General features: G+C 33.6%; 1 protein-coding gene and 1 long non-coding RNA gene across 2 annotated transcripts; both read left to right on the forward strand.

The window, feature by feature from the left end:
- Window positions 1–4,616: 4,616 nt before the first annotated feature.
- Window positions 4,617–8,048, forward strand: LOC131645171 (alpha-L-arabinofuranosidase 1-like; the record flags this gene model as incomplete). Its single annotated transcript, XM_058915836.1, has 14 exons — window positions 4,617–4,698; window positions 4,872–5,080; window positions 5,169–5,290; window positions 5,406–5,559; window positions 5,671–5,740; window positions 5,958–6,103; window positions 6,182–6,280; window positions 6,387–6,650; window positions 6,772–6,843; window positions 6,975–7,078; window positions 7,175–7,231; window positions 7,328–7,523; window positions 7,615–7,758; window positions 7,953–8,048. Coding segments are annotated over 14 exons (1,815 nt in total), but the record flags the coding sequence as incomplete, so codon positions are not given.
- Window positions 8,049–22,285: 14,237 nt separating this feature from the next.
- LOC131609074 (uncharacterized) lies at window positions 22,286–22,790 on the forward strand. The gene is made up of 3 exons (XR_009285926.1): window positions 22,286–22,456; window positions 22,537–22,653; window positions 22,733–22,790. It is a non-coding gene; the product is annotated as an uncharacterized LOC131609074 (long non-coding RNA).
- Window positions 22,791–24,638: the final 1,848 nt, after the last annotated feature.

Consider the following 24,638-nt stretch of genomic DNA (forward strand, 5'->3'; position numbering starts at 1 on the left):
TGTGTAAGCATCTAAAACTCAATTAAAGCTCCAGAAATGATCTACACACCACACCAAGTGCAAATATATGTCTACATCGTGTTAGATATGCTTAGGTTATGAGACACGAGTCAGTTTTAGTTTGGATGAATCGAGACCTGTAGCGTTCGATTCAAGGAGTTTCAGAGCTTGCAAATGATCTGGATATGTTCAGTGAAGCTCAAGGAACGTGTTTGAGTGTTTAGTTTGAATGGAAAGTGACTTAAATTTGGAATTCGAATTTCAAAATTCTTTGAATATTTTGAGAGATTACAAGTGTGTTACAAGCAAGAGTTTTGCTCTCTATCTCTGTCTCTATTTGTTACTGAAGTGCTATAGCCTATTTATAAGCATTAGAGTGCTTAGAAACTAAGCCAAAAGCATTGATGAGTTTTTTGGAATCTTGACTTTTTCAACATTGGTAGCTTTGTCTTTAAGCCACCATGGCTTGATTTTCTTCTTCTCCTCTGCTGTACTTTGCTTTGGGACAGAGTTGAATGAGTCTTGCTTGGAATACAAGCTATTCTTTATCCATTTCATTTTCTTTTTAATTTTAATCTTAAAATAAGATAAAATTATGCCAAAAATAGATAAAAAATGATGTGGGCTTAGTCTTGGTCGTGGGAGGCCCATAACATCATGGAAATGATGTTTGAATGCTGAAAACTTGGCCCCATTTGGAAAAAATGCCATTTTGAACAATGTTGATTTCATGTATTTTCCCAAAATTTAGCCAACTTCAACAAGGTGTAAATCCCTCAATTTTTGTCATATGAAGGAGATCTTGCACTTTTTGGAAACCTCAAAGAGTCCTCTAACCAATGCCTTTGGTCTCATGTCAAAATGATTTTTGAAGCTCCTTGTGTGTCCTTTTGAAAAAAGTGTCTTTTTGTTGACTTTGAAAATGACCTGTAATGTCTTTGATCATATTTTTCAAATGGTGAATCCAATGACCATGGGATCAATGGCATTTGAAAGATAATTGAATTTCCTTCAAAACAAGCTTTGGTTTGAATTTTTTGGATGAAGGATGAGAGAGTTATGATCAGTCAAAGTTGAGTTGACTTTTCAGGCAAAAACCCTAATTTTGAATCTTAGGGTTTTGTTGATTTTTGATCTTTCCTTGATGAATTATGATCATCCAATGATCAAATGATGAATCCTTTGACAAAATATGGACTTTGACAAAAAATTTCATTTTTGACTGTCTGTTGACTTTTTGGTCAAACGGGTCGTCTGTTGACTGTTTGAGCTGCTGACGGTGCGTCTGAGTGAATTGAAGTTTGAAAATTTGTCTGATGGTACTTTGAGATATATGGATGTATATGAAATCCATTTGAGCTCTCAAAAACTTGTTGCCCCTGTAAAAACAAGAAAAACCCTGATTAGGGACTGTTTGTGTAGGAGACAGTTAAGCGTACCTGATTTTTGTGCAGTGTTGAGTCTCTGCTAATCATGTGATATTCAGAAGACTTCTTGAACAAAAATCTTGGAATTTTGAATTGTGAAAGATTGATTTGATTGATGGTACAAAACACTGAGAATTGTACTGCCAGCAGTTTGGCTGTCAACTGACTGTTCAGGTATTGATGTAGCAGTTAGAGTGAAAAATCAACAGTCAAAGTTAATTTTCTTTTTTGTTGTTTTTGTTTTATGTTTTATGAGAAAGATGAAAGTTTATTTACATGACTTGTTAAAAACACAGACATAATAAATAACTAATACTTACGGTATGCGGGCAAAATTACCGATAATAACCCTGAAAATCATTTAATGCACAGAAATAGGAATATTTGACTGGCAGAAAACACACAAAATATTATCTTAGTAATTAAGCAATATTATGACAAATAGTACAACATTTAATACTGACAGTACAAATATTACATACTATATTGAACAGTACGACGAATAAACGGTACATTTAAGAAATAAGAAATACGGCAAATTTTAAGAATGACGATTAATGACCCATGCTATGAACAATAACATGTAGATGATTGGGAGCATAACCATTGCAGGTCCACACTCCTCAGGACTATGCAGGCAGAAGAAAGTCATGATCACCGTAGCAATGGTGATGACTGCAAGAGACAGTGTCTCTATCCATTTTGCCATTCTTGTTAGGGAAGAAGAGAAAGGATGGATTATGAAGTAGAAATTTGAGAGATGAATTAGAATTTGATGTGAGATTTTATGAAAGAAAATGAGAGGTATTTATAGAATGGAAAGAAGGATAGAGACGTTGGGGAATGATGTGATTCCGTACAAAAGGAAAATTTGAGTGAAAGTAAGATTTGAAAGGAAGTGTATGATAGTGTTGGAAAAAAGAGAGATTTGATTTTTGAAAAAGAGATTTGAAAGATTTTTGAAAATAATGGAATATAGTACAAAAATTAGTGGGAAACAAAAGATAGTAATAATCTACTTGTTACCAGTACAGTCTGAGTTTCCTGATTCTGCGCCTGCAAAAAGATTTAACTCTGCACCAATTGTGTCAGTACTATTTATCTGTAAATAAATAAATAGCATGTGTGAAGTAATAAACAGTATTTGGCGTTTGTGTAAGAATAAATTCAACTGCAAGCCAAATTACTGTATAAGAAAAATTCTAAAAACTAAGTATTTCATATGTCAGGATATTTGTTGAAATAAAAATCCATGATTATATGAGACCCTTAATTTTCAGATTGGAGTTTTCTTGAAAAATATGTGGGCAAATTTTGGGGTATAACATTACGCTATTTTCAAATTCTGCATTTTTTTCCAACTCAATCTCAGGAAATCGATTTCCAATATGGGGGAATCGATTTCCTGCATGCAGAATGCCTAGAAACCCCATTTTCTAATAGCATACAAACATCATACATACACATTATATAGTAGAAGTAGCATGTATATCTACATTATCACAACATGCATCATGAATTTCTCATATCAAAACCCCATTTTTCCCAATTCATGCAATCCCCATTAAAACCCCAAGTCTCTAACTAGAGACTCATCTTGAAAGAGATAAAGATGGAGCTGGACAACAAAAAGATGATGATAAGGTCAAGATTGTGACAGATTGTGGTGCATGCAAGAGCTTGATGAAAGCTTTGTGGAGCTTCCTTATTCCTTTCCCCTTTCATCCATGTTTTCCTCTTCTTTCCTCAACAAACCAGAATTTTGTTTTCTTCCCAATTAGAAATGTCAACACTAATAAACCTTAGTTGACTTAGTTAAGAGGTGAAAGGTCCATGATACCCCTAATTCCTTTATTTAGTTAATTTCCCAATTATGCTAAATAATAGTATTTCTAGTAATTGCACAATAATAATCTTAACCATATTATTTAGTGATAACTATTATGTGACAATTATAAGGAAAACCCCCTTTTTTTAATTATCCGTTTATAACCATCTTTCTAACGAAAACCCCCTCTTTTTAATTACCTAATTTCGCACATAATTTTCTTATTAAATTATAATCCTCGTGGAGTCGATATTTTTATTATTACTTGGACATTATCGGTACACCCCCTCTTAGGTTGCACTATGTAGTTACAGATGGTTATATTTCCTAGGCTCCTGTCTATCTCTTCTAGTGATCCTCATAGTTCTCAGAGTGTTAGTTTTTATATCTCTCCCGGATTATGTATTTAACTTTTGCTTTGGTTTGTTTGTCTTGGACTTTTTGTATACTACTTGAGCTATCTTTTAGCTTGATTTATAGCTTTGAACTTGTTGAACCCTTTATAGATATTTGCACTTGTAGAGTTGCATTTTCAACAAAAAAAAAATCTCGTGGCTATAATTCACAGAATTATGTAAGAATGGTTGTTGCATGAAGACAGTGAAATGTTCTTGAAAACCCTAAAAAGTGGACCTTATATTGAACACTTAGCTAACAAGTATGCCAAAAACAGCCAAACAACGTGAAAACTTTAGTTATTTCTCCTTTCGTTAGTTGTAACTATTAGCCTAAATGTGTATATGTTTTATACTTTTTCATGTATACTTTATAAATATAAATAATGTTTATCCTTAAATAACGTTGATATCTTTTATGCAATACATTTTAAAAAAAAGTATATATTAATTGTTTACTGACAGAGTTGCACAATAATCCATTGTGAGGTATGGTGTGAACATTTTACGCGTCAGTACATAACAAGGTAATGCTGGTTAAAAATTAAAATCTAAATCAAATTTAGGAATATTTGTAACAATTTAATTTAAAAATAGTAAACATCCAAATTATGGATTATGTTGTTAACAACTCATAATCCTTATCAACATCTTCAATTTATAGATTGTTCTTCCTTTATAAATATGAGTGAAATGATTAATCAAAATATATTATAAATTTACAATGTCTTTCTCAAGTTCTTTCACTTCTTTTATTTTCTCTTTAGGTGTTTTTTTTGTCATTTCTAAATGCCACTATGATGTTAATGCTAGCCAAATCACATCAAAACTAGTGATTGATGCTAGTTCTGGGAAGCTTATTCCAGATACATTTTTTGGAGCATTTTTTGAAGTAAATTATGGTTTCTTATGTTTTAATAACTAGGAAGATTACATATAAAGTACTATTGTTTTGTTATCTTATAATACATTGATGTAATATATATTTTTCAGGAGATTAATCATGCAGGAGCTGGAGGATTGTGGGCAGAACTTGTGAATAATAGAGGTATATATTGTCACTGGATACAATTTATCTTTGAGTTTATTTTTCTAACAAGATACAAATTTCATATATTAACTTTAAAAATTTATGTTACTAATTTTATTTCAATTTTAATATTTGTTTCAGCCGTTAGATTTGTTTCACTATTTTATATCTTTTATAAATTATTGTTTCAGGTTTTGAAGCTGAAGGTTCCATTAATGGGACCTCAAATATTTATCCATGGACAATTATTGGAGAAAATCAATCATCCATTATTGTATCTACAGAACGTTCTTCTTGTTTTGAGCGTAATAAAATTGCATTACGTATGGATGTTCTTTGTCATAGAAAATCTTGTCCACATGGTGGTGTTGGTATTTCCAATCCAGGTTTTTGGGGAATGGTGAGTATCAATTACTACAACATTTCATTTATCATATGAAAAAAATTAAATGTATTTATAATATTTTTTCAATGTTTTATATAAACAGAATATTGAGGAAGGGAAGAAATATAAAGTAGTGTTCTATGTAAGATCACTTGGTCCAATTAATTTACAAGTTTCATTTGTTGGATCTGATAATGGTATCAAATTAGCGTCAACCAAAATAAGGTTATATATAATTCTATTTCTTTAATTTATTTTTTGAAACAACATCTTGTTCATTATGTTATTATTATCAAACTAAAATAAACCAATTATTGAGTTAATAATGAATGATTATCAGATCTTCTGGAGTCAATGTTACAAAGTGGAGTAAAATGGAAACAATTCTTGAAGCTAAAAGTACTAATCACAATTCAAATCTACAAATAACAACAACCAAAAAAGGAGTATTATGGTTAGATCAGGTCTCAGCCATGCCTTTAGATACATATAAGGTATACTATGCATAAAATTATATTTATATTATTTATTTATTCATTTTAGATTATTTTTAAAAAAAAATCTCTTTTATAAGAATTTATCTCATTAATCATTATTGGACACAGGGTCATGGTTTTCGAAATGACCTTTTTCAAATGGTGGCAGATTTAAAGCCAAAAACTTTTAGATTTCCAGGTATGATACAATATTATTGAATTGTAATCATTTTGAATAGTAATTTCTTTAATGGAAAATTTTGATTCATATTAATCTTTTTGGTATGATACAATATTATTGAATTGTAATCATTTTGAATAGTAATTTCTTTAATGGAAAATTTTGATTCATATCAAATTTTTTTTTTTTGAGATTTCACTAAGTGACAAAATTATAATATATTTTGTTTTCACAGGTGGTTGTTATGTTGAAGGAAATTATCTAAAAAATGCATTTAGATGGAAAGATACAGTTGGAGCATGGGAAGAGAGACCTGGCCACTATAACGATATGTGGAAGTATTGGACCGATGATGGATTTGGTTATTTTGAAGGGCTTCAAGTAATTTTTCTTTTTAAATATTAAATAATTTTCTTTTCAAATTAAAAAAATATTAATTATTTTTTGTTTATTAAACAGTTATCAGAGGATCTTGGTGCATATCCAATATGGGTGTTTAATAATGGTATTAGTCATCATGATGAAATTAATACGTCTGCAATTTCACCATTTGTACAAGTATAATTTTCTTAATATTATTTTTTTATTATCTAAATGGTATTCGTAATTTTAATTAATTGATTTATTTATTGTTATTTATACTTTATTTATCATTAATTTATAGGAAGCTCTAGACGGTATTGAGTTTGCTATAGGTTCCCCTAAATCACAATGGGGTTCTCTTAGAGCTTCCATGGGACATCCAAAGCCATTTGATTTGAGATATGTTGGAGTTGGAAATGAAGATTGTGGTAAATATAACTATCAAGGAAATTACCTCGAGTTCTATAAAGCTATAAAACATAGATATCCTGATATTCAGATTATCTCAAATTGTGATGGTTCTCAATATCCATTAAATCATCCCGCGGATCTTTACGATTTTCATGTAATAATATTGTTGATTTAATTATTAATTTATTTTTTAATTATTTTTTATAATTATTACATTTGAATTTAGGTTGAGTAACTTACATGTTATTATTGTTAATACTTTTTTCAATTATTAGATTTATACAAATTCTAAGGACATGTTTTCCCAATATACAAAGTTCGATAAAGCACCACGATCTGGTCCAAAGGTTTGATTATTAAATGTATTTATTCATTTATTTTAAAAATAATGAATTAAATTTTTTTAGAAGGATGACTAAACATTTAAAATTTTCTTGATATAGAAATTTTTTTCATGATTTATAATTGTATTTTATAGGCATATGTTAGTGAGTATGCTGTTTGGAGGGAAGATGCAGGTAATGGAAGCCTTTATGCAGCTGTGGCTGAAGCTGCATTTCTTATTGGACTTGAAAAAAATAGGTTAGGTTTTATTATATATAACATTTTTCATGATATTTAATTAATCAAGTTTGTGTTTTTTGAGCTAAATTTTAATCATTTTTCAATTTTCTACAGTGATGTCGTCAGCATGGTTGCCTATGCACCCCTCTTTGTAAACACAAATGACAAATAGTAATTTTCTAATTTCTTATTATTTAGTTTTATTTATCATTTATATATGTAAGGAAATAGATGATTTATTTAATTTATTTTCTATATATCAAACAGTTGGACACCAGATGCAATTGTATTCAACTCTTATCAAAATTATGGAACTCCAAGTTATTGGCTCCAACAATTTTTTATTGATTCTAATGGAGCAACCTTTCTTAATTCAACTCTCAACAATTCTTCTAGCTCGATTGTTGCCTCTGCGATTCAGTATAATAATTCTCAAGATGGAAAGAATTATCTAAAAGTCAAGGTAAAATAACACAAATTTTTATCAAGAATAAATGCTAATTTAAAGTATTTTATTATTGATTTGTTAACTTTGCAACTATTGACTTGTGCAGGTAGTAAATTTTGGAAACTCAGTTGAAATTTTAGAGATTTTAATAAATAATTTAAAAACAAATGTGCAACGATCTGGTTCATCAAAAGTGATGCTTACATCCTTGAATAAAATGGATGAAAATTCTTTCTTGGAACCAACAAAGGTGCACTTTATTTTTTTTTAACACATTATGTAATTTGTCATATGCATATATTGTGATTTTTTAAATGAATTTTTATTTATGTTTTAATTTAAATTTTTAATTTGATAAGCTATTTTAATTTAAGGTTAATCAACATTGATTATATAAAAATATTTTGCTAATACATAATTTTGTTTCATTTTTTATATGGACAGATTGTGCCCAAAAGAACTTCACTTGAAAATGCAAGCAACGACATGAATGTTGAACTTGCTCCCTATTCAATTACATCATTTGACTTATTAATTTAAAACACTATGGTGGAGTGTTTTTAGAAGGAATAGATGGAAGAAATGTATATATTTCTATTTCTATTAAATAAAGTATTTCTCGGTTTATCATCCATATGCACTGTATATATTTCTATTTGTTTTCATTCTTGAATTTTAATATAAAAATATTGTTTATCGTATAAATACGGTGAACTATATTTTTTTAAATTATTTTCTAAATAAAATATATATATATATATATATATATATATATATATATATATATATATATATATAAATTATTTTTTAAAATTGTTTTGTAACACAAATATAAAATGTACCATTAACTAATTTCATCACTACATTGACTACAAAATGTAGGTTGATAACCACCTTCTCTATTTCATTAACGAATAAAAAACATAATACTCACCATTTTTATATATATTAATATCCTGACCAATCTTTACACTCTATTAACCAAACCTATTTTATTACTTAAGACGCTTTTATATTTAAATATTCATTAACCAAAACTAATCAATCTTATACATATCACTAATCATTGTTAATTTACTATGTAAGAGTTTATTTTTTAATTTCTTGACACTCGATAACCCAGTTATAATCTATATTAATCAATTTTATAACACTCAATTAACCAATTTTGTTTTCCTTGTTTTTAATGTCAAAATACATTGACTAAATTATATATTGTTACTAATCAAATTTTTACATATCATGAACCATAGTTACAATCTATATTTTATTACTTAACACGTTTTTATATTTAAATACTCATTAACCAAATTATGATATGTATTAATCAATCTTATACATATCACTAATCATAGTTAATTTACTATGTAAGAGTTTATTTTTAATTTCTTGACACTCGATAACCTAGTTATAATCTATATTAATCAATCTCATAACACTCAATTAACAAATTTTGTTTTCCTTGTTTTTAATGTCAAAACACATTGACTAAATTATATATTGTTACTAATCAAATTTTTACACATCATGAACCATAGTTATAATCTATATTTTATTACTTAAGACGTTTTTATATTTAAATACTCATTAACCAAATTATGATATGTATTAATCAATCTTATACATATCACCAACCATAGTTAATTTACTATGTAAGAGTTTATTTTTTAATTTCTTGACACTCGATAACCCAGTTATAATCTATATTAATCAATTTTATAACACTCAATTAACAAATTTTGCTTTCCTTGTTTTTAATGTCAAAACACATTGAATAAATTATATGTTGTTACTAATCAAATTTTTACACATCATGAATCATAGTTATTTTTTAAGAGAGAGAAAAACAGATGAAGAAAAGTGAAAATTGTGAATGTTACTATTCACCATATTTGTCATGACTCATGAGTGGCATAAGGTGTTGCTGTAAGAATTTAGTGTCAAAATAATATTTTTTATACCAAATAAAGAAAAGGTCAATTTTATTGCCTTTCAAAAACGGTTGATTTCCGATTATAATAAAATATATGTGTGTTCTACTAAATATGTCAAATATAAAATTCTAAACAAACTTAGAGCAATACATTGGTTGAAAAGAATTTCAAGAGTAAAAATTTTATGTTTATAACATGTTTATGAATAATAATTATAATAATAATAGAATTTAGGAATAATAATAATAATAATAATAATAATAATAATAATAATAATAATAATAATAATAATAATAATAATAATAATAATATTAATATGATAATAACAATAACAATGATAATAAAAATTTTTAGTAACTTAAAAGTCATGTATGAAGTGTAATTTAATTTATCAATTGTGGTTGTTACTCTTTATCGTGGCCTTCTTGGTAGGGTTGATTCATTACTTTTTCAAATTATGTATTTCTCACTATTTGTTAATTACATATATTCCTTGAAATTATTCTTCTAGTATCGCGATGAATTTCTTTTAATTATAATCCCCTAATGTTTGAGGTGAATTCCTAATTACAAGAGGTTTTCGACTGTTAATTCATATAACATAAAATAATAAATCAATATTTCTAAATGAATTAATTATAGAACAATTAAATTATTAGATCAAGTTTCAAGAGTTATAGTTATTAGTCATTCAAAATCTAGAATCATTTCATACATTCGTCAGCATACAACTGACATTAAACACAAATTTAATGGAATAATATTAGGATTGTGATTTTATAGAATAATACTCATACAATTGCATATTTCAAATAGTTTAAAACTTCATATTTAAAAGACAAATCATCCAAGTCAAACAAATAGATATTATCAACCCTAGAATCCTTAAACACTAAACTTTTACAAGGCTTATGTTCAATTAAGTAACTTAAGGTATTGAAAACAATAGACTACCCCTTGTCACATAATTGACTAACGCTAAGTAAATTGTGTTTAAGCATTTTAACAAAACACCTTTAATGGTTATTGCGGAGGAATTTCCCATAATACTTTCTCCTAAAATTTTACCTCGTGTGTTGTCCCCATACGTGACATGAGTGCTTTCTTTGTGATCAAATTTGATGAACATCAAAGTGTCTCCCGTCATGTGTCTTAAACATCCTGTATTTAGGAACCACACCCTTTTCACAGAGGCAAAGCAGTCCTACAACAATCAAACAGGTAATTTAGGTACCCAACTAGTGGTTCCTTGAGGTTAGTTAATGAGAATTTAGGTATTCAAGCCATGGTACCATTAGGAACTTTGATATTCCTAACATGGCAAAGAGGCCTAATGTGACCTTTATCACTACAATAATGACATATAATTTTAGAAGAAATACTTTTTCTATTTATTCTAGAAAATATAGGGTTCTTCTTAAAGCCAAATCCTATTTCACTTGAAGACATAGAACTAGTAGTTGATAGAGAAATAGCTAGCGCCAACTGTCCTTTGAGATTTTCATTTTAAAATTTTAAAATTGGACAAGTAAAGCAATCTATCTTTACTATCTTTTCATCTAAAGTATTAGAAATACTGAAATGCTCATCTATGAGAGATGCATATTCTTCCTTTAAGGAATCGAAAGCACTATTAAGATCATTTATCTTCTTTTCAATTTTTTTAAAAAGTTTGCTTTGGAGAAAAAAATTCTTAAAATCATCTAAGGCATCAACATGCATTTCGCTAAAAGCTTTCGACAGTTGTTTATAAGATGGTTTAACTTTAGGGTCAATAGTATATACCTCAAAGTCTTCACTTAACTTGTGGTCCTTTAATCATAGGTTTGCACATTCAACATCAGAACTTGAATCGGAAGATGAAGATGATATCTCATCTTCTTCTTCCCAAGAAATATAGGCACCATGATCTTTAGGATGTTTTTCCTTTGTCTTGTAGAATTCCTTATCCTTTTTCTTATGATGTTAGTTGATACTCTGACACGTGGTTCTATAATGACTTGATTTTCCGCATTCGAAGAATGTGACATCTTCTTTTTTCTCTTATGTTCCTTATTTTTTAGATGAGACTTTTTTAAGTTAATCAATTTTTGTCGGAATGCTTGAGCTTATGCTTCCTCATATATTGATTGTAGAATTTGACAAAGAAACCCATCTCTTCTATTTTTGAAGATCCTTCGTCGTAACTTTCTCCTTCGTCCTTATTTTTCTTTGTCCTTGATGATGAAGCTTTCAAGGATAGATTTTGTTTCTTTTCGTTACCTTCTCTTTTTTCTTCCACTTTACTTTGCTTTCCATGAGCCGTTTCAGTTCATTCTCATGTTCCGTGAGCTATCCAAACAATTTTATGATATCCAAATAACTAAGATCATTTGACTCTTCTAAGGCGGTGGCCACCTTTGGCTGCCGCTTACTTCCCATAGATCTCAAATTTTTGTTAGCATAATCTTTTTTAGAAATAATCTTTCCCAAATTGTCTAGTTTGTTGATTAATATGAGAAAACTAGCATGCATGGAATCCACAGGTTATCTGGGTTCCATACGGAAAAATTCATACTACTTTGTGAACATATTGATTTTAGACTCTTTAACGTCTCAAGTACCTTCGTATAGGGTGTAACGTGTGTTCCACATAGTTTGTGAACACCCATGATTTGAGATAGAGTAATATACTGTAGTGCTTAAACCGGATATAAATATATTCCCCACCTTTAAATCATATGAAGCCTTTTCGTTTTATCATCAATCCAATCTTTTGGGAGTTTAATAGAATCATCGAGTTTGCTTTTAGGAATAAGAGGTTCGTCGGTAATTGCTAACCATAGATTCTTGTCAACTGACATTAAGTGAACATATATGTTATCTTTTCAGTTATCATAATTCTCTCGCCTTTAAAAAATGGTGCACAATTGTAGGCTCCCTTCAAGGGGTTCTGAACCAAATAGTGAAAGTGATGGCTAGGGTCTTTCAAGGGGCGATTCTGAAGCAAATTAGAGTCATTAGGGAGCAATTCTTCTATAGATTTGGATGATGAATACTTCTTCACTCAAGGTATTTCTTAATTCATTAATGAGTAGCTAACTTTTCTTTATTAGGTCTTTTTTAGATGAACGTTTTTTTACTCAGTTGGATCATATGTCTGTTTTAGATTTGTTGAGTACTTTTTATATTATTATCTTATTTAAATTGTTCTTGTGTTTAATGTTTTTTGTCGCTTACGAGTGTATGAGAGTCGATCTAGATAATTTGGGATTTTTATGGTTAGTCTATTTATCATAACTAGACAATTTATTTAACTTTGTAATGAACTAGAAATAGGAATTTAGAAGTTGTAGCTAATGAATTGACACACTTGGAACTCCTAATTTAACCTTTAATTGGCGTAAGAAATTAGGGAATCACCGTATAAATTAGTGAGCTGCACACAAAGGAATTGGGTGTATGGGGTTATGTTAATTCGCAATGAGGTAATAATATGATTTAAGCTCAACAAATATATAGTTCATAAACAGATAAAAATAAGGGGGTCTCTATCCTACACAATAGTAGAAGGTACACCGTGCAATCTCACAATGTCTGCCACAAAAAGCCTTGCGAGATGACCAACTTTATGAGTTATCTTCACAGGTAGGAAATGTGCAGACTTAGTCAACCGGTCTACTATCACCCAAATAGAATCATGTCCACCCACCGTTCGAGGTAGTCCCACTATGAAGTCCATGGATATACTATCCCACTTCCATATAGGAATATCTAATGGTTGTAACATGCCACCGGGTCTTTGATGTTCTATCTCCACCTGTTGAAAAATCACACATTTTTCGACATACTCCGCCACATCCCTTTTTATACTCGACCACCAAAAACTTCTCTTCAAGTCTTGGTACATTTTGGTGGATCCGGGATGAATGGTGAATATGCTTTTGTGAGCTTCATCCAAAACCAACCTTCTCAAATATTCACCATTGTGTACACACATCCTCTACTTAAACAAGATAACGCCATCGGGTGTTTGGGAGAAATCCGGAAGACCTATCTTAGTTTGCAATTCAGTATCCAACCATTGTGCCTGTCGGATTCTCTCTCGCAAGTTGTTCTCAACATTCAGATTACTAATCAACACACCTGTTGGTGCCCACTCAAACTACAAATCAAGGTTTCAGAATTTCTCCAAGAGATCAAATTCTAACATCATTAGTTCAGCAATGTGAATCTCCTTCCTACTTAGAGCATCCGCCACCTTGTTAGCTTTATCGGGATGATACTTAAAATCAAAGTCAAAGTCCTTAAGATATTTCATCCACCTTCTTTGATGCATCTTGAGTTTTTTATGATCAAAGAGATATTCCATGCTCTTGTGATCACTAAACATCTCGAAATGAACTTCGTACAAGTAATGTCGCCATACCTTAAGTGCGAAAACAATTGATGCAAGTTCAAGGTCATGGGTAGGATAATTCTCTTCGCGCAGTCTCAAGTGTCGTGATGCATAAGCCACGACTTGCCCATCTTGCAGTAGCACTCCACCCAAGCCTTTCTTAGAAGCATCACAGAAGACTTCATAGGATTGACTCAGATTAGGAATGACTAATATTGGAGCAGTTGTTAACTTCTCTTTTAGTTTCTGGAAGCTTCGCTCACACTTAGGGATGGCCAGCAGACCCAAACCCGTGGGGCCCACCCGCACCCGAACTCGAGTCAACGGGTGAAAACCCGAGTTAACTGGGTTCGGGTTAGGGTGTCACCCGATATTTCGGGTGCGGGTTTGGGTAGTGTGAAACCCGCACCCGAAATCCAAAATAACACCCGCTTATATAAATACATATATATATATATAATATATTGTGGAAAATTGTAGAAAAAATGTATTTTGTGTATTTTGTTACGGGTTTGGGTGAAAAAACTCGAAACTCAACTGGTGTGGGCATGTGTGTTATTTTGCCACCCGAACAACATTTGGGTTTGGGTTTGGGTGCCGATTTTGGGTGCGGGTTTGGGTAGTGTGAAACCCGCACCCTACCCGACCCGTTGCCATCCCTACTCACACTTTGAATCCCACACAAACGAAACTTCTTTCCTTGTAAGCCTTGTCAAGGGTAACGCCAACTTAGAAAATCCCATAATGAACCTCCGATAATAACCTGCCAATCCTAAGAAACTTTGTACTTCAGTTGCATTCTTAGGTCGTTCCAAATTCACCACAACTCCTACTTTGGACGGGTCTACAGCCACACCTCCACCAGAAAGAACATGTCCGAGGAAATTAACTTCAGATATCCAGAATTCACACTTGCTAAATTTGGCAAACAACTGCTTATCTCAAAGAACAGATAACACAACCCTCAAGTGTTCCACATGCTCTTCAACAGTCCGAGAATAAATCAGGATGTCGTCTATAAAGATCACCACAAATTAGTCCAAATACGGCTGGAACACTCGGTTCATGTAATCCATAAATACGGCAGGAGCATTGGTTACTCCGAACGGCATGACCAAAAACTCATAATGTCCATATCGTGTCCTAATCACGGTCTTTGACACGTCCGAGCTTTTTACCCAAATTTGAAGGTATCCTGACCTGATATCAATCTCCGAGAACACACGGGCTCTTTCAAATGATCTAGGAGGTCATCAATTCGTGGTAACGGATACTTGTTCTTTATGGTCACCTTATTCAGCTGATGATAATCGATGCATAACCGCATACTACCGTCCTTCTTCTTAACCAATAGAACAGGAGCTCCCCATGGAGAAACACTAGGTCGAATAAAGTGTTTCTCCAACAACTCTTCCAATTGGCCCTTCAATTCCCTCAATTCTGCAGGAGACATCCGATAAGGAGCAATAGAAACTGGAGCGGTTCTTGGAACAAGATCAATAGAAAATTCAAATTCCCTTTCTAGTGGGAGAGGAGTGACATCCTCAAGAAAAACATCAGGAAATTCACATACAACAGGAATCTCCGACACACTCTTCTTATCTTCTGAATTCGTGGTGAGAATCAAAATAAAGGACTTCTTTTGTGCAAAAAGATAATTGACCATGTTAATCGTACCTTCAATCAAATTACCAATAGCATCAGAAGGAGTAGTCTCCTCAGCAAGAATGAAAATAGCCTTCTCCTTGCATCCAATGTAGACTAAGTTAGCTGACAATCAGTCCATACCCAATACCACATTAATCTTCTTAAGTGACAAACAAATAAGATCAATTAAGAAATTACGCCCATTGAAAGTGACAGAACAATCCTTGCAAATTTTCTGAGCTTCCATTATATCATCAGTAGCAGACGATATAATCATAGGATTAGGAAGAAGAATTTCATCAAAACCAAGTCAATACACACACTGATTAGAAATAAAGGAGTGTGTCGCTCCACAATCAACTAACACAAACAAAGGTTGATTATTAACATAACACGTACCAACAACAAGGTTGGTGTTTCCCTTGGCCTTCCTAGCATCCAAGGTACAAACCCGGCCTTTTGGATTTTCGGAAACCGGGAAATCCCTCTAGAAGTGACCTTGCGCCCCACATTTTTAGCACGTCTGCTAAATCCCATAACACTCTCCATTATGCCTCCTTTTGCATTTATCACAGTGAGGTGGTAGAGTTGAACGATCAACATGACCCTGTTTCTTCTTTGACGGAGAGTTTCAGGGCTTTAGATATTGACCCGATCTCCCCCGCTCCTTAAAACTTGTATTATTCTTATTCCTCTCATTTTGAACCCTTTTTAAACTATTTTCGACAACATAGCATTGCCTCAAACATTCAGCATAAGTAGTAAACTCCCTTTGACACACACTATGGGCAACATCAACATTCAGCCCAAAAAAGAAACTGGTCAATCTTCCATAGTTCATCAGGAGCATAAACAGCCTGTCGAGAATAAGCAGCCATGTCTTCAAACTTCTCAGCATATTCAGACACCGACATGTTGCCTTGCTTAAACATCTGAAAATCTCGTTCCTTCTGGGCTCGCAAAATGTTAGGAAAGTACTTTTCCAAGAAGGTCGTCTTGAAGTGTTTCCAATCCTTAGGAATTCCTTGAGAAGTGAAATAGGTAGATGCCTTATTCCACCACCTACCAGCAGGTCCTTTCATCTTCTAGGCGGCAAAGATCACCTTTTCTTCTTTAGTGCAATGGATGGCCTGAAATATCATTTCCATGCTGGCCAACCAATCATGGCATATCACTGGATCGAGACCACCTGTGAACTATGGAGGATCCGTCCGGAAGAAAGCACAAAAATTCGGCCCAATTACGGCTTGCGGGACAGGAATAGGAGCAACTGGCTGTAGTTGCATGTTCTGCATCATTTGCATCACCATCTTATTATGTTATTGCACTTGCTGCATCACTTGGAACCAGGCTGCATTGGCATCTCCAACTTCGGTTGCAGGCTCTACATTCCTAGTCCTGGACTTCCGGGACCTCTGCGTCCATCTGCCATTTTCCTGTTTGTCCTACACACGAAATTAAGTTGATCAGGCTCAATGCCATAAGTAATACATAAGGAATCATGCCGACAATTACACATATGAGTCAGAATTAAACTGACTTATGATGTTTCATGGCAACGCCGAGAATCGACCTGCTCTAATACCAACTGTAACACCTCATACATATCATTGCCTAGGATAACATGCATATGGTATTAAATGGTACACAAAAGTCATACATAAGCAACGGAACACAAAGAGAGTAGTATTACAAGTACAAAGTCGGATGTATCATGGCCAAAAAGATACATTAAATCCCAAGTAGTACTAGTACATCATCCAAAATGGAATAACTGAAAGAAACAAAACGAGAAGGAGCATCGTCAGGAAACACCATCGCAAGTCTAATCCATCTTACCCTTACCTTTATCCTGCCTCGTACCACCTGAAAAAATAAATGGGAATGGGGTGAGATTACTAAATCTCAGTGAGCCCCCTATCTTAAGGGTTCACTCAGTCCTACAGGGTACATACAAACAACGAAAATGCCATGGATCTGTATTTTTCCTCACGGTCGGGTACAAATACACAACATGGGCATTATCATCATTGGAAGTCCCATGACTAACCCATGAGATATCAAACAAACACACAAATAGCACACAAGTATGAAGTTGCTAGTACAACCACGTCACATTGATTTTACCAGCCCATCGACGAGGACCTAATGATATTACCTATGTGGCATCACTAGGGGTGAATAAACAAGTGATCTTACCGACATGGTATCACAATCTCACCGTACCAACATCCGATGTTTTCCCGCTGGAGGAAATTCTTACACAGTACACGATGATTATACACCCGATCACTCCCATCAATGTACCAACACTTCCCTGGTAACACGATGAGTATACACCAGATCACTCCCATTGAGTACTCATATATCTCACACCGATCAATGAGTATACACCAGATCACTCCCATTGAATTCGGTGAATATGCCCAGCTATCCCTCCCTACACTACGCCAAAATTAAGCTACTAAAGCGCAGCTACTAAAGCGCTTTTACATAAAAGCGCTCTCGTAGGTTTCGCTAAAAACAAAATTAATAAACAAAGGGAAAATGATGAAAAAAGCGCTCTGGTAGGGGGGGGGGGTATGAGAGCGCTTTTGAAAAGCGCTCTGGTAGGGGGGTGTATGAGAGCGCTTTTAAAAAGCGCTTTGGTAAGGGGGGTATGAGAGCGCTTTTCAAAAGCGCTTTGGTAAGGGGGGCTATGAGAGCGTTTTTCAAAGCGCTGCTATAGGGGGGTTTAATGAGAGCGCTTTTTAGTCAAAAGCGCTGGTATAGACCAGGCTATGAGAGCGCTTTTCAGAAGCGCTTTAGTAGCCTTTATTACTAAAAATTAAAACCAAAAACACGCGTTACTGTTTCTCACTTTCTCTCTTTCGTTTTCTGTTCTAGAACCCTTCCGTCCACCACTGTTCTTCATCCACTGCACGCGAACCCTTTCGTCCACCACCATCGGCCACCACCGTCGGCGTCCCTCCGTCGGCTTCTCCTCCGTCACTCGTTTTCTCCACCGCCGGTGAGTTTTAGGCGTCACTTATTTTAATTTTCAGTGAAAATTTTATTTGGTATCAAAGATTGAACTTCTGCCTGCAACTTGTTTGATGAAATGCCTGAAAGAAATGATTTGAGTTGATAATTGTTGAAATGATTTGAGTTGTATAGCTACTGTTTTCAAGGTTGTTTATTTTCATTTTATTATTAGTTACAATTGTGAGAGCCATTTGATTCTTCTTCAGCCAAAGTGTTGCTGTGGGAGATAACACTCGGAACTGCGTATTTCTTGGGGCTCAAACGAACTTACAAGCTCGCTCTCAAGATTCAACGGAAACTCGTTAGCCCTAAGTACCCGAAAACCCGTCGATTTCTTCACAGGTTCGTTTCTTCTCGTTTTTCATCAACTTTTCGGTTATGGGTTATGTGATATTGTTGTCGAGATTCTTGATTCTCTTGCGAAATAATTGTTTCGTTGTGATTTTTGCTGAATAGAACTTGTTGAGGTTAAATATTATTAGTTTTTGATTATTAGTTTTTGATTCTCTTGCTGAATAGACAAGTCTGTATACAAATTTATTGTCATATTTCTTCATAGCTAAATACTATACAGCAATGTACCAGCTCCTTTGAATTATTTTGTACTCAAACTTAAAAAACAGACAAACTAACATATGTAATGCCAATTTTGCTTCTGAATTAAGGACTTGTTGATTCATGAATCTTTGAATCTTTGAATTGGTCATCTTAGCAAGATTCATATATTATTCAATTGTATTAAGTATCTAAGGTAGTAGTAATGTATTCTATTATACGATGACTTATGATTGTCTCTTTGTATCTGCAGAATCTGAATCTCTAAAAGAAAATTGCTTAACCTTGTTCCCAATATATCACCACTCTTCTTTCTCCTTAGTTCAGGTTTGTGCTCTTAACTATACTTAAGTATACTTAAGTTAGGTTGTTATGCTTCAGGTTTTGTTGACTTATTGGAACAATGTTTCGTGAGGTTTTATATAAAAGTATAAGTTTTGAAGTTCTACTGTTATTTTGATTACATGAAAACTTTGGCATACTATTTCGTGAGGTATATTTATATATTTACTTATTTGTGGGATTGAGAATGAAAATGCTATCTTTATTCTAAACCATGATCGTTGTGCACTATGAGCATGTTTGAATGTAATACAAACATTTCAACTCTTCCTCTTGCTATTTTGTAAATTGAAAAAGGTGTCTTAGTTTGGTCTTGGATTTAATGTATGAGTTCATATTGATGTCTCTACTTTATTGCAACTTGGTTTATGGAATTCTACAAGTTTTGAAATGGATTGAACTATATTAAAACATGCTCATATATTAAATTGACTTTAAGAGATAAGAAGGAAATATCTATATTTATTTCTGAAATGAAATGAGATGGGAAACATTCACATTATTCTCTTTCAAATTTTACATTATTCTCTTTCAAATTTTTACTAGTGATTTCATTTTCAACCAGATTTTTGGTTTGTGGACTTATATTACCTTGAAATAAGGTAATGTCTTCTTTAAGAAATCGGGTATTCTGATTAGGTATTCTATTATGATCTTGAAATGTATTTTCCTCCCTCGTTTTTTGACATAATGGTTCATCTAGTCGTTCATCTTGTGAAAGAGACACAATTGTGCGGACCAGCTTATATGAGATGGATGTACCCTGCTGAACGTTATATGAAAATATTAAAAGGGTACGTGAAAAACAGAAGTCGACCGGAGGGTTGTATTGCCGAACGATACGTTGTTGAAGAAGCGGTTGAGTTTTGTACTGAATATCTGTCAAATGTTCAATCAATTGGACTCCCCAAATCTCATATTGTCGAAAAAAAGAAGGAAAAAGGCTAATTGGAAATAAAGTTGTGACAGTATCAATGGTCGAACGGGATCAAGCGCACTTGTATGTTCTGCACAATGAGATTGAGGTTGAGCCGTATGTTGAAATGCACAAGGTTGTTCTCCGAGATTTAAATCCAAATAGAAATGAGAACTGGATAGTACGAGAGCACAATCGAAGTTTCATACCGTGGTTTAGGGATCATATTTATTCAAAGTATCGTTCAGATCCTGCTTCAGTAACAGAAAGGTTGAGATGTTTAGCCTATGGTCCAACTGTAATTGTGCTTTCTTATAGCGCATACGCTATTAATGGATACACATTTTATACCAAAGAACAGGATGATAAAAGTACTATGCAAAATAGTGGTGTTACCTTGGTAGCTGAAGCAATGCACATATCAAGTGCGAATGACTTAAATCCGAAATTTGCAAATTTGTCATATTTTGGGGTTATCGATCGCATTTTGGTGTTTGATTACGCGAAGTTTCAGATTCCTGTATTTGGTTGCAAGTGGGTTGAAAATAATAGTGGCATACGAATGGATAAGTCAGGATTTTTGCAAGTGGATCTCAATAGGGTAGGGTACAAAGATGAGCCTTTCATTCTAGCCTCTCAAGCTAAACAAGTGTTCTATGTCAATGATCCGACAAGTACGAAATGGTCTATAGTGCTTTTATCTAACAAAATAGTTGATGAAAACATTGAAGATCAAGGTGATATTGGTGTTGGCATTGAATCTTGTACAAGAAACGATCAAAATGAGAATGAATCTTGTACTAGAAATGATCATAATGAGGGTATTTGGATCAATCCAACCGTCCGCGTTGTTAAGAGACGCGTAGAACACAATCCTACCAAGAAAAGAAAGAGACGTTAGTGATAAAGGTAATAGTATACATATTCCGACTAATTTGTTTTATTCAATTTGTACCGATTGTTTTAATCAATAGTATAGTACTTGTTCAATTTTGGTGCATATTCTCGTTTTGTACATAACTTTTGAACCATGTATCCGTTTGTCGACTTCTTTACATGTAACTATACTATTTTGACGATTCCGGAGCTGCTCATGCACTTATCTTTACATTTCGGGACTGTTTTTTATCGGTTTTGCTTCTGCCCGTAATCAAAAGTCGGGCTTAGGGTCTGAATTTCGGAAAACCGACTTTATTTTTGAGTCCGTGGGGACGTTTTACCATAGCCATGTAAATTTCGTTCAATTCCGACAACTTTCTTTTTTGACGCTTATTTTGATTTGTACCGATTTCGTTTCCGATACACTTGTACATGCATGGTTTGACTTCCATTTTACTTGTATAGATTGTTAGCTTATTAATAGTGTACTAATGTGCTTTAGTTTGTTTGATACAGGTTAAATGGCTCCGGATAGAGATGCTCCACCTGAAAACTCACAAGAAAACTCACAAGAAAGAGATGCTCAAGAAAGAGATGCCACGGATACAAATGCTCCACCTGATACTGAAGCAAAAGAAGTTGCACGAGGCATCACTATTATGAAGGGAATCGTTCGACATAGAGACCAAGGATTAGTATACCGTTTGGATTGGAATTCTGATAAACAAGCAATTGGTCCTAATTCTGCAAAGTTGACCAGCTATATTGGTACACTTGTTCGTATGCATATTCCGGTCTCCACAGCTAAATGGAATCTGAAAAGCGAAGAGTTGGATGCGAAAAAAAAAAGCGATTTGGGACGAGCTTCAGGTATATATCATATATGGTTAATTGTTGTTATTATCTTGACGATAAATTGTTTAAATTACTTATACTAACACACTATGCGTATGTTTTTTTGCAGAGGACTTTTGAGATACCAGATGATCGTAAACGCTACATACTTAGTTTGGCCGGAAAAAGATATAGAGGGTGGAAAGCCTTTTTGACAAACACCTATCTTAAGGATAAAGATGGAAACTTTCTTAAAGAGGCACCGGGACGGCCAAAAAAGTATGAGATCTTCATTGGTGAAAAAGATTGGGCTGAGTTTGTAAATCAAAGAGATGAAGATTTTCGGAAAAGGAGTGCCACGAATAGTGCGAGAGCATCCAAACCCGCGTATCCATACAAAAAAGGGCGTATGGGATATGCACGCTTAGAGGATAAACTTGTAAGTAAATAGAAATGCATTTTAATTAATTGTCTAAATGTGTTTTATTTGACGATTTTATCATTTGTGTCAATGCATAGTTAGAGGAGTCTAAAAGTGAGGAAACCTCACTTCCTGTACATGTGTTGTGGAGGGAAGCTCGTGTGGGCAAGAGTCAAGCTGTCGATCCCGAAGTTCAGAGAGTTTTTACTGAATGTGTAAGTATAATACTGTGTCTTTAATTAAATCAAATGTTTTTTAATATATAAATTATTTTTTAATGTAAATGAATTACAGGAGACCTTGTCGCAATCGGCATCCACCGGTGAGGGGAGCGTACTTAGTAGAGCACTAGATGCTCCTAAGTATCCCGGTCGGGTGAGGGGTAAGGGTCATGGTGTGACTCCAACCTCTTTTTACAAGAGTCCTAGGAGAAGAAATCCTTCAAATGAAGAAGTGTTGCAAAAGTTGGCGGAATTGCAAGCACAAGTCTCTGAATTGCAAAGAGATAAAGAAGTGTATATGAGAGAAAAGTGCAACACTTCATCGGTGAAAGAAACTAGTGATAAGGCTAGTATCAACTATCAAAGGAAATTTCCTGAGGTAATTATAATTTTTTTTCCTTTTAAATTGTTCTATTTTATTAATGATAATGACTTTATATTAACTATTGGTTTGGGGCATTTCATCTTGCCAACTATACTTATCGGAACCGAATTATCGACTAGTTGGCAAGGGAAAAGTGCACAACACTTTGGGAGATTTACTTCACCATAGACCGCTCCCGGATGGACACCTGAAAGTATCGGTGGATGTTGTAGTAGATCATGATGTGATGCTACCGGTACCTGACATGGTCTCAGAGACGACATTGCTGCGAGATGCAATAGGATCATTTGTTGCATGGCCCTCGGAGCTCATTACCATTAGTGATGAGGTATATTGAAAACGATTATGAATCATTTAGTTTTCGAATGTCAATTCTAAACCGTTTATTAATTATTTTTTACATTTTAATTTTAGACTGCTCCTATAAAACCCACAGTTAAGGGTAAAGGGATTTTACAGGAGGAGGAGTCCGTTGCATCACTAAAAGAGGTACATTTAAAGTGTTAATAATTAATCTGAATCTAAATCTGCATGATTTTATATTTTACCTAACTTATATGATTTTTAGGCATCCGCTCGGGAGTCACAACAAGTGACGCAGCAAGTTCGTACCGTACCACCCACTGGTCCTCCGAAGCCAGCGGGAAAAAAAGGCGGTGCTTTTGTGCCTCGGTACCGGTCGACGCTCGCAACAATGGTTGATATGTCCGATTTGAAGGATGGTGCTTTACGTGAAATCGTTATGGATGAAAGTGTCTTCGGTATTGAATTCAAGTCACTTATTACAATTGATGACTTGGAGGAGATTTTTAAGCATGATCAACTAGGCGTCACTAACATGCACTCATACATCCGGTAATATTCACTCATCCGATATATTATTTAATTAGTCCCACAATATAATTTATTTACACATTTCAATGAAAATAATCTAATGTTTATTATGTTTTTATTTAAGGTTGTTGTATGACAGAGTGTTGCGCGGGACTCCGTTGTCTAACAGATTCCGTTTCGTGTCTTCCGCCCACTGCAGCGGAATGGCAATTGCTTCGGAACCGGAATCAGTTAGACAGCGCTTAGTAGATAGATTCATGTCCACCGGCAATACAGAAAGTCTGCATCTTTGGGCGTATAATACCCGACCAGTAGGGTTAGTTTCTCATTCTTTGTTCATCTAATCTCTGTTTCTTTTGTGTATAGCAAAATTTTCATATAACCTATTGTTTTAATTTATAGAGCACACTGGTTGCTGCTTGCTATCAACCCTATAAGGGAAGTCGTGTATTATCTGAATTCGGTAAATGGTGAATGGACCAATTATCCGGCCATGAAGGACATCGCTGATTTGTAAGTGGGATCGTTCTAAATATATATTCATGTATATTTATATATTTACTTATTTGTGGGATTGATCTAAACATATGCTTTTATATATTTGTTAATTAGATCAATACAAGTGTTCCGAAGTCAACGGGACGCACAGGTATCCCGAACTAAATCTAACAACATTACTTGGATCCAAGTGCAGGTACATTATTTTTCACAATGTTGCTTATAATATATTTATGCTACTTGATAAAACAAGACAACTATA

The sequence above is a fragment of the Vicia villosa genome, linkage group LG1, assembly GCF_029867415.1.
Source record: "Vicia villosa cultivar HV-30 ecotype Madison, WI linkage group LG1, Vvil1.0, whole genome shotgun sequence".
NCBI classification, from domain to species: Eukaryota; Viridiplantae; Streptophyta; class Magnoliopsida; order Fabales; family Fabaceae; genus Vicia; species Vicia villosa.